Source organism: Propithecus coquereli, unplaced genomic scaffold (assembly GCF_000956105.1).
Source record: "Propithecus coquereli isolate 6110/MARCELLA unplaced genomic scaffold, Pcoq_1.0 Scaffold59, whole genome shotgun sequence".
NCBI classification, from domain to species: domain Eukaryota; kingdom Metazoa; phylum Chordata; class Mammalia; order Primates; family Indriidae; genus Propithecus; species Propithecus coquereli.
The window spans coordinates 6,363,792-6,374,783 of NW_012151840.1; the positions used below are offsets into that span (position 1 = coordinate 6,363,792).

General features: G+C 46.6%; 2 protein-coding genes across 2 annotated transcripts in view; one reads left to right on the top strand and one right to left on the bottom strand.

Annotated features, from left to right (window-relative positions):
- PRUNE (prune exopolyphosphatase) overlaps positions 1-5,133 on the bottom strand; it is an 18,189-nt gene extending 13,056 nt beyond the window's left edge. Inside the window, exon 1 of the mRNA XM_012658919.1 lies at positions 4,872-5,133. Coding sequence (XP_012514373.1) covers positions 4,872-4,910 — 39 coding nt within the window. The 5' untranslated portion in view covers positions 4,911-5,133. The remainder of the gene's footprint in view (positions 1-4,871) is intronic.
- A 1,278-nt stretch (positions 5,134-6,411) lies between these two features.
- The window catches only part of FAM63A (family with sequence similarity 63, member A), a 13,953-nt gene continuing 9,372 nt past the window's right edge, over positions 6,412-10,992 (top strand). The window contains exons 1-4 of the mRNA XM_012658517.1: positions 6,412-7,007; positions 9,176-9,993; positions 10,354-10,411; positions 10,826-10,890. Coding sequence (XP_012513971.1) covers positions 9,544-9,993; positions 10,354-10,411; positions 10,826-10,890 — 573 coding nt within the window. The 5' untranslated portion in view covers positions 6,412-7,007; positions 9,176-9,543. The remainder of the gene's footprint in view (positions 7,008-9,175; positions 9,994-10,353; positions 10,412-10,825; positions 10,891-10,992) is intronic.

Genomic DNA, 10,992 nt, shown 5'->3' on the forward strand with positions numbered 1-10,992 from the left:
CAGTTTACTTTTGACCTTCTATCCGAGCCTGCTTCTGAAAGAGGATGGGATGAAAGAGACAAAATGAGACACATTCATTATAGGAGGGTTTCTCAATTTCCACATTACTGGTATTTTGGACTGGATAATTCTTTGTTGCAGGGGCTGTCCTGTGCATTGTAGGATATCTGGAAGTATCCCTGGCCTCTACCCGCTAGATGCTGGTAGCACCTTCAGTCATCACAATCCAAAATGTCCCCAGACAATCCAAAATGTTCCCTGGGGCACAAAATTGCCCCCAGTTGAAAACTATTGAGTTATAGGAAGGTGAAAATCCATACACTCCTGCCTTCTTCAATCAGGGAAGATTTGCTAGATAGGAGAGTTTGGCAAAGTAGGAAGGGGGTTCAGAGGAGTAAAAATAGCATGAAACAGTTATCAACTAATATAACTTTATGAAAAAAGAATGTAGGGAAACCCAGAATCATCTTCCCTGTATAGGCTATCACTCCCCCTCTGACCCCACCGGAAAGCCACAGCCTGAAAGGGGCAATTTTAGAAGACATCTGGTGGTATAAATTGCCCTATCTAGTTACTGGTTAGGCTTTTGTTTTTGTTTTTAAACGGCCCTCTTTCCCATCTCCTACTCCCACCCCTAGAGAGAAGGGCAGAGGTATCTGTCAGGGTTCTGAGCAAATGGCCGCGGGGGGAAGTCTGCCCTTAGATTCTCCCCATGCCCATTTCTCTAAGCCTACTTCAAGAGTGCACAAGCCAAGGCCCATTCATACTGAACAGCACTGCAGAGTGGGGATTCTTTTTCAACATTAACTCTTTTCCAAAGCACTAAGAGAATTCTGTACTCAAGATCCCAGCCCTATAGTAACTCCCATGACTTGTAATTCCTCCTCCTGATACCAGAGAAGGCCCCTCTGTTTCCTGGATACCAAGAGCTGCCCAGATGGCCATGGACCAAAATGACAGCAAAGCCCTTGAGATAAGTGGCTGCAGAGATAACTTGCTCACTGAAGCAGTGAGGGGGGACGCGATGTTCTCTAGAGAGGGAGCTATATAAACATGACTGGCCACATGGCCCTGACTCTGGAGAAAAAAGGTAAGAGGAACAGAGAAAAGGCAGAGCAAGGGGGAAAGACCTACTGCTGGGTACAAAGAGGCCCTCAAAATCTTCCCAAAACTCATTTACATGAGTTGCTTCATTGCAAATGGCAGCTGAGTTGGGATCAGTCAGGTCCCTGGCATGAAAAGAAGGCTAAGCAGAAAAGCAGAAAGTAGGGACCGAATACAACTTCACGGCTCTGAGATGAGGAGAAATCGTCTCCAGAGGAAGGTGAACAACTAATCCCTTGTGCTCAGCCAAACCCAGAGAGCAACCAAAAACAAAAGGAATACTCTGGGACTTGTAGCAAATCTTGGAACTGGGGTGACCAAGGGAGGTGGTAGCATTCCTTTCCCCCGTCAACACCCACCATTACCCCAGGCTGACTGGACTATTCACCAGCAGCAAACCACGAAGTGCACATTCCCAGCTCTGCCCTTTGCACTACTTGTTCTTCTCTGTCTGAAAGTAGAACTGCCACTTGAAAAGATCAGACTCTGGGGTTGAATCCCAGTTCTGGTTCTTACTTGTTGTGGGACTCTGGCCTAAGCCTCATTTTCCTCATACAAAAATAAGGAGAATACCGTAACCAATCTCATGAAGTTGTTAGGAGGATTAAATGAGATAGTACTTAAGTGCCTACTCTGTAAATAGTAAAGCTGAGATCCCTTCCATCTTCTCCTTTCTTTACCTCTCCCTCCCCATTCAAGTCCTGCCTAATGCCCCCTTTCTCCATAAAGCCTTTCCAACCACCCAGGCTAGAGCAATCCTCTTCCTCTAAATCTCCAGCTTCCAGCCCTTGTGGCTCTCAGATGCAACTAAATTCTACCTTGAGGAGCTCACTATCTTTTCATGGCCATGTATCCCTAATCCTTAACATAGCTTATGAGTGGGGTGACATTTCTGAGAATGAAAAGGGGCACTATTAATGATTACGTCGGTGAAAACTAAAACTGTCCTGGGCAAACTGGGTGTATGGCTGCCCAACTTAAAAGACAGAATTCTCTTCTTCATTTAGGAAAAATGTGTAACCCTGAGCCCCCACTCCATCCCCACCAGCTGAAAGCACAAGCCAAACAGCCTCAGTTTTCTGACCATCAGAGAAAGAGTTCAGGGAAAATATAGCTATACTTAGCAGCAGGAAGAAACCTGAGCTGCCAATGGAAGAAATACAATCTTAGAGCCACAAGTAAATAAATATAAACTTTTTTTCTTAAAAAAAAAAAAAAAACAGACCTACTAGTTGAAATGACTCTCTTATCCACATGTTTACTTTGTGGCCTCAATGGTTGTGGGGAGGGAGTTCTAAGGCTGGCAAAGTAAACCACATCCCTTCTGAAGCTGAATACAGTCTGATAACTATTATACAAAATAGTTAATGAGGGAGAAAAAAAAATGAGACAAAGAGTCAGAGACAGACAACCCCTCTCATCAGAGAAAATGTGAATGATACTGATGCCAGGTTGTAAATTCCAGCTCCTGATTCCTGTTGCATGCCTGAGAAGTGCACACAATACATTATCCAAAGGCTCCTGGATGAACACCTAAACTGCAATGCAGCCCCGCTCTAAAGCGAAGATTTCTCCCCCCTTGAAGTGAAAGATGAGTCACCATGAATAGGACATTTAGTTAAATAGGATTTTTAAAAAGTGGAACATCCTATTGTCTTGTGGCAGAGGCTATAGAAAATTTCTCTGGTTACAAATGCTAAAAATATGGTAGCAACAAGAGACTTGGCTGGGTTATCAGATGTCTCTGTCCTGTGCAAAAGCCAAGCATTCACAATTCCCTTAAAGTTATAATTAAACTATAGTTTAACAGGAACATTCAAACTTATGAGTGTATCTAAGTCATGTCTCGCTTTACAAAATAAACATAACAGGGTAGCCTCCGGGGAATGGGATGGGGAGAAGGAAAGAAGAAAAAGGATCTTTACCTTTTTCATTTCATGCCCTTTTTGTATTTAAAATTTTCCATTATGTGCATTTACTACTTCTATAATTAAAAGCAATCTAGACTGTTCCTTATTGGAGTAGTCTGCTCTCTACCATCTCTGAGAGTGAATTATACTTTCTATACTGTCTTTAATAAATTTCTTTGCTTCAAATAATTATTTGCGTTCAAATAATAAAATAAAATGTAAAAAAGCAGTCTAAATTGTTGGCATCCACCAGTATGTCCTGCCACCAGTTTACCTGCTAACATTCCTAGAGTCTAATTTTCTCATTTCTTCAGGTCCTGGCAAGGATGTATGATTATGAGAGTTCTAAGATACAATTTCACCTTTACAAGTTCACAAGATCATGCTTCTTGGGAGATGAATGCAGGGAGGGATACCAGCAATACTGGAAAAAGCAAGTATTTTTCCAGCTTCATACTGCTGGAGAGGATCTACCGTTAACCTGGGTGGTGGGGGAAGGCTCTGGAGGGTATATGTTGGAGAGTGGATGCATGCAAAGAAATTCTATTTGCTGAGGTTTCAGGTCCAAAGACTCTTTACCAAATAGTGGAAAAGAGAGCAGTCATTTGGGTTATCAGGGGGAAAATAATCCAACTTTGCTTAGCACTTAGAATGGTGCTACAAAAACTCTATTAATACATTGGGTCCTCCAGTGAGCTCCCTGTGGCGGAATCAGAGGTAATCAAAACAAATTGGCTCCAAATGGCCTTATGCATCGAAACAACTTTCCCCAGATTTGTTTTTCACAAGGAAATATTTGATGTCATTGGTGTTAAAATTGAACTTCACCTCAATTCAATATAAGGACATTCATTTATCCGAGCAGCTGAGTCTGCAGCAGGAATTAGGTGACTTAGGATTTGTTAAAGACCAGACACCAGCACCCTGGGGAATTTGTAGAGTTTTATTTAAAAAGAAAGGCATAGTCAGCCATCAGTAAGTTTCCTCCAAGGCAGTATAACTCAAAGTAGGGGGGCCAGGTGACTTCCTGGAGCCTCTCTCTGGCTAGCTTTTTGCTAACTGGGGATACAGCCTAATGCCTCATAACCAGTCAGCAAGGCTGGTTAAGTCCAACTGGATAAGAGAGCACCAAAAATAAACCATAAAGCATTCAGGAGTCATGTTTATGGTTTTGATTCCAAACACACTTTGTGTTTATCCCTTCCAAGCGAGGGGTTTTTATGGAATTTGTGAGCATTAAGGCCAAGGGAGAAACCTAGAGGTAAAGGAATGCAGGTTGTGGGTCAACAAATAATGCACGATGTATTCTGTATGTTTGGCTGAAAAACACTGATTTAAAATAAAACACCATGACCATCTCTAATCTAGAAATAAGTTCGATCCGCCAGAGAGAAACCGCCGTTCAGAGGAAATAAAGCCTAAGCACAGTTTCCCTCCACACGCCCCCGAGGTTCACCTGGAGGCCAGTGGGCCAAGCGAGGCCCGGTGAGCGGAGAACTGGAAGAGGGGCGGAGAGAAAGCAACAGACACACCTCGCGGGGCACGGCTAGCGGAGGCGCAGCCCTGGTCCTTTTCACTAAACTGGCCCAGGAGACAGCAAGCAGAGGATCAAATGCAGGACCCAGACCCAAGACTTCTCCCCGTTCTCGGACGGACCCCAAAGGTGGGGAGCTAAAAACGGGGAGAATGAGTAAGCTCATAAGCTTGGTTCTCGCTTCTCAAGCTCCAAGACTGACCAGACCCAAGCTCCCTCCTCACGACTCGGTGTTCCCTCCACACGGACCACCGGGGATCCCGCATCTTCGCCCTTCCTGGACCCCGTGCTCCACTCCTTACACTCAGACAGTGATCCGTTACCTGCAGAGCAGCTCGACAACCCTGCAGGTAGTCCTCCATGGTGAAGCTCAAGGTATGCCGTCGTCCCTTATTGAGCAGAGGTTTTACCAGGCGAATGCACCCCGCCCAGGATTCAAGGGCTAGAGGCCAGAGTCAGGAGGCGGGACTCGAACCCGCCACACGGCAACTCAGCCTCAGACCCGGAGAGGAAATGCGTAAGCGGGCACTCCCGAGTCCGACGTGGCCCCGCCCCTAGCGGCGGAGGCGGAGCTCTGCACCCAGAGACTCCTGGGACGTGCTTCCGGAGACGCGAAGGTGGGCGTGGCGCAGGGCGCCGTGGGAAACGTAGTCCAGGAGCTGCGCAATGTCCCTAGCAGTTGAGGGAAGGAGAATCTTCTGAGGGGTGGATCATTTTTTTGATTTTTTAAAATTTTTTATATATTTATTTTTTTTTAACAGACAAGAATAAGGGTGAGGGGTCACTCATTTAATATACAAATGTGTGTCACAATAACGCATCTTCGTGGCATCTGAACTTTCCTCTCAGAGCAGGCTAAGTGTAGCATCTTTCCATATATTACACTGAGCATCTGTCTGATATCTTAAATTACACATGGCCAGAAAGATCTTCATCTTCCTTTCTCTAATTCTCCCCTTTACCAAACTGACCCATTACCACAAATTTTGTGGTTGTCTATGCTAGAAAAACAGAATAATGTTTGACCCCTCTTCTTCACTTAATACCTGCAGTCTCTTGACAACTCCTGCTGCTTCTTCCTTTACAGCCCTGCAGGCCGTTTTTTCTACAGCCTCTGCAAATATCTGCTCACTCCTTTCTTGGATGGTTGTCACTTTGTCTCTTTGCTCCCTCCCTCCCTAACTGTTCCAACTACTCTTTCAAGCCTTCAGAGTTGCTTGAAGTTTCATCCTGTGTCAGCCCTTTAAGTAGAGTTTGGAGGACCCTTTAGAATGTAGAGTTAGGTTTCAACCTCCCTTAACTGCCACTTTCCAGCTCCAGGGTAGTGCAGAGTACTGCAAATAAATGGACCCTCATTATCAAATGTTCCCTCATTTATTAATCTATCCCTGCATTTCCTACTGTCAGTCTCACACTAGCTTTTCCTGCTCCCCAAGCTGGAAATTGAGAGGAGGTGACTGATGAGAAGTTGAGGCCTGTGGCGAAAACAAGAGCCAGAGCACAGGGGTGTTGAATCTCTTGCTGGCTCTGCTAGTTCTGTCCTGCTGTGCTCTCATTCCCGAGCCTGAGACTTCTTCTGCACCTGTATACTAGCAAGCCCAGCCAGTTTCATTCCTCGACTTAAAAAATGATGTAGCAAGGACTTGGAAAGGAGCCCTCTGAAGGTTCCAGAGGGAAAGAAGTAGGAATTTTTTTCATATTAAGTGAGTAAATATACAAATATCATGCCCTTTGGCCCTGCCTCTGTGGATCCACAGCAACAGACTGCCATACCCAGGGCGAAAGCCCAGATCCAACACGCTGCTGCTGTCCAGCCCTGCTCCTCCCCATTCAGCAAGGGCACTTGCTCTTCCCTGTTCTCACCAGAGAGGCACAAGCGCTCCGTCCCTTCCAGAGGCAGGCGGAGGGAAGAGAAAGGGTCTGTTGTTTTTCTCTCCTTGTTTCTCTCTCCCTCTCTGCTGATCACCAAGCTGCTGACCGGTCAGAAAGCCCTGATGGAAATCCACCAGTGCTGGGCACGCCCCTCCTCCTCCAGGGAGCTTGTCCTTGACTAATTTTTCTTCATCCCGATGGGAAAAAAAGAAAGAGAGAAAGAAGAAAAATGAAAAACCACAAACTTCCTTTGAAAGCCAGCTTGTAGTCAGGGCCTGGGGTGCCCGCCCTAGACTCGGCGACTCAGGGATCCTGAAGACGCTCTGAGCGGCTGGGGAGCACCTGGGCTGCGCCCCTGCCTGCCCTCACCCTCCTCCGGTGACCCCAGTACTGGGTGTGAGTCCGGAAGTGGTCACGACGGAGCCAGGAGCGCCGCCGGTAAACCTGTGTGAACCTGTATAAGCTCTGGTGTTGACAGCTGGAAGGCAGCGGGACTGGCCGCTCCCTTCGTTGTGCCCACCTCCCTCATCGAATGGCCAGAGCTGAACCCTGCTTCTCAGTGCTGGAGCAGCACCCACTTCTTTAAGGTAAAAACTTTGTTTTAACCATCTCTCGGCCCACACCCATCTCTCCATTCCCCCTCCAGCGCGGGAGAGTTGACACCTGACTGTCCTCTCGCCTTTGGTCTCTGCAAGTCTGGACTGCTTAAAGGGGCAAGGACAGGAGGGATATGTACAGAGGATGCTGCTTGGCCGCTTCATTTCCTCCTTTTAATGAAACCCTCCTCCTCTCCTTGTGAGCAAGTAGACAGGGCACCGTGGTAGTGTTTGACTTATTCTGAGGGGAAAATTGTGAAGATTCGGGTCAGACTGAGGAGACTGGAGTGGGACAGTCAGGACTTAAGGGGAGAGGAAGGTTCCTGGGGGAGAGGAGTGTCTTCTTGAAGCTACATACCTATTTTATGTGCTTCTTCCAACTTTTGGCTGTTTACTGCCATTGATTAGGGAGGGCTTGGGGCTATTTTAACTCCCTCACCTACCATCATAGGATAATTCCAGCTGGAGAGAAAGTGGAGCACTTGAGGAACTGAGAAAAGAGGAGGAAAAGAATGAAATCCTGGTTTAAGTACCCTCCCCCTCATACTCTCCCACTCCGAAATGCTTTGTGCCCGCCCCACCAGGAACGTACCTGGTAGGATGGAAACCCTCCAGTACATTTCCTGCCCCTGCCTCTTAAGACTTAGCCCACTTGGCTCTGCCCAATTTCTCTGAGACCCCACTCCCTCGGGTGTCTAGCTCCTGGATTCTTTTGGCTCATCCCTCTAGCCAGCTAGCTGCCCGACCCCTGCTTAATCATTGATTATTTCTGGCACTGGGCAGAAAAGATAAGAAATGAGCCCTGCTTTTTTTCCCAGCTTTTTTAACTTTCCCAGGCTCGGACATCTGCTTTGAGGTGCACCCTAAGTGTCGTTTGCGAGGGGAGGAAGAAGGGCCGGGGGTGGGGGGGAGTATAAGGCTTGCAGGCAATTTTTGCTACTCTGCTTCTAAATTAACAGGATATAAATTATATGCAGCTAGCATAAATTATATTTGGTTCAGGAGGATGATCAATTTGGGTGACCAGGCTTATTTTATTTCAGTAACTTCAATGTGCCTCATCCTCATCTCTCAGGCCTTCCCTATCCCCCAATTCCTGTAGGTTTACAAGAAGGAAGCACAATCTCAGGTTAGGAGGAAGCTAGAGAAAAGACACAATTTCTAACTAGTTTAATTTCTCCGTATTTCTTACCCTGACTAAAGAGGGGTAAGAAGGGGCAAGGAGATTGAAGGGAGATGTTTTCCAGGGTTGGTGGTTTTTTTAATCATTTGCTATTCATTCAGAATGTCAATGAAATGTCTTTCTGTGCTTGCCTTAATGCTTAGTGCTGATAGAGAGCAGGTTAGACAGGTCCAGTGTTGACATCTAAAATGACCTAGATGGGAATAGACATGAAGTATGTAGATTTATGCATAGATAGGTGAATGTTGAGGGAATATTTTTTATGTAAATCAATAATCAGCATTTTCATATTCCATATGAATAGTGAACAAGAGAGCATCTCTGGGTTTAGGCAGTTTTTGGAAAAGAGAGAAACTGAGGAGAGGTTGCTATCGCAACTCCAGCTGTCAACAGAAGCTTACTGGAAGAAGTTGTGGGAATGCTTTCTGTGTCCCTGATCTGAAGTTACTTATCAGAACCCATCTCTGGTTCAAGTCCCCCATGACCTACGTTTCCCCTCTCCAGCCTACAGGAAGCCCCTCCCAAGATCTTTTTGCTGTGGTTTGGGATTGTGTAAGGTTTGGCAGAGTCCTTTGAGGAGAAAGACTTCCCCTTCCTGAGCAGCATTTCACCTTTAGGAGCATGATACTGACTCTGCACCTCCTCCACTCTTCACCCCAAGCACTATGTGACTATTCATCTTTCACACTGGGGGTGAGGCAGAGAGAAGGTAACCCTAAGGATACAAGCAGCCTGTGTGTGCTCAGGAAGCTCTGTGAAGGGGCAGGGCGTGGTATAGGGCAGAGAATTACCCTGTCCTGGCTGTGGTGGGGGTTGCTGATGTGATGCCTATTACAGGGTAAGCTAAAGATCGTTATATTAATAGCCATTAGTATAGATTTAACATTTTTTCCTCCGTCTCTTTCCCTTCTGGCTTTCTCCTTTGCACTCTCTTGTTCTCTGTCTTTTCCACATTCTCTGTCACTATCTGTTTTAGGGAAGCGGATTCCACCCAAATCTTCAATCCCACCAGAGTTGTCCCTCTCAAGTCTGGAAGCCCCTTGTCCTTGTTGGTCTCATCTGGTTACAACAAGTTAGAGGTGGAAAGAGCTCAGCCTGGGACTCTTCTGTTTACACAAGCTGAGAAAGACATGTGCTACCCATAGCCAGGAGTGACTGCACAGACAATAGCCAGCCTTCCACATTACAGCCCTTTCCCAAGACTTTTCTGGGTTCATTTGCTTTCCAGCCCAATGATTTTCTTCTTATTGGACAAGTTCCTCTTTTGTATACCAAGCCTGGCTTAGGCAAGTACCTGAGGTCAGTAAACACCTTCGGTGCCCCTTAGTTGACTCCCTTCCAAAAATGGAACATCAGCCTGAGCATCCGCCTCCTGGTAAGGCCAGAATTGCAGAAGCAGTCACCCTTGAAAACCACGAGGTCCTGTCGGGACCAGATGAACACCCTCAGGATGAGGACGCAAGAGAGACTAATGCGGCAGCTGAAGAACAGGAGCCAGTAGGCCAAGCTCTGCTGCCTGTCCAGGATGGGGATAACGTTGAGTCCCCTCCACCTGAAACTAGCTCAGATCTACCAGTTCCAGCCCATGAGACATCACCTGAGACAGAGACAGTGGGGGTATGTTCTACATCCCAGGATCTTCCTCAGTCCCCCAGGACCCGACAGCCTGAGCTAGATTTCTACTGTGTAAAGTGGATCCCCTGGAAGGGAGAACGAACACCCATCATCACTCAGAGCACCAATGGCCCTTGCCCTCTTCTTGCCATCATGAACATCCTCTTTCTTCAGTGGAAGGTAAGAGAGTTCAGATAAGGGCTCGGAAGATATTGGGAGTACTCTTCTCTGACCCACTTCCTTGGTCATTCTGATTTTCTCAAACCAGTCAAAAAATTTCAGATTATTCTCCCTATTTCTCAATCTTAAGCAAATGAGATAAGATGTTTCTAAAAAAAAAAGATTTATCCTACTCCTGTGTCTCCCATTCCCTAGCAAATGGGAATGCCTTGTGGTATTTCACATTCATTTCCTTGCTCCAGTTGCAAGCCTTTTCTTCACACCCTACCAGTGGAGCCTCCCCAACCCCTGCTTTCTGTGGGTTCCTCCTTCAGTGCTCCGTGAGGGAGAGCATACACATAATCACTCTTCTGCCTCCAGGTGAAGCTGCCCCCCCAGAAGGAAGTGATCACATCAGATGAGCTCATGGCCCATCTCGGTGAGTGACTGGGCCTTGAAGGGGAATTACCCAAGGGATTCCAGAGCCATCCACTCAGCCAGAAATCCAGACCATTGAGGGATCTCCATTTGGGCCTCTAATGTGGCAGGGAGGGCAAAGGTCTATGGGGCTTCTTTGCAAGGCTGGATAATGAAAAGCAAAGGTCAAGGTGCCAGGAGTCCTGGATTGTCACACCAATTATGCCTTTAGCTTTTATTGTGACCTTGGGTGGGCCCTTCATCTTTGTGAGTCTGTTTCTTCCTCTGAGATAGGAAGGGTGTGGATCAGACTCTAAGTTCCTTACCAGGTCTGACATTTATGGTTCTGTGACATTACCCCCATTTGCCAGGAGAAGAGGAAGCTGAGCTTTTGGGACAATTGGTGGGTAAGTTGATAAGAGATCCTGTTTTGCAGGAAACTGCCTCCTGTCCATCAAGCCCCAAGAGAAGTCAGAGGGACTTCAGCTGAATTTTCAGCAGGTGAGACAAGAGGTCTGTGGACATAGGGATTGGCAGGTTTGTTCGGAGACATCCAGCGATATTAAGAGAAGCCTTTTTGCTACTTCTTTTTTTTTTTTTTTT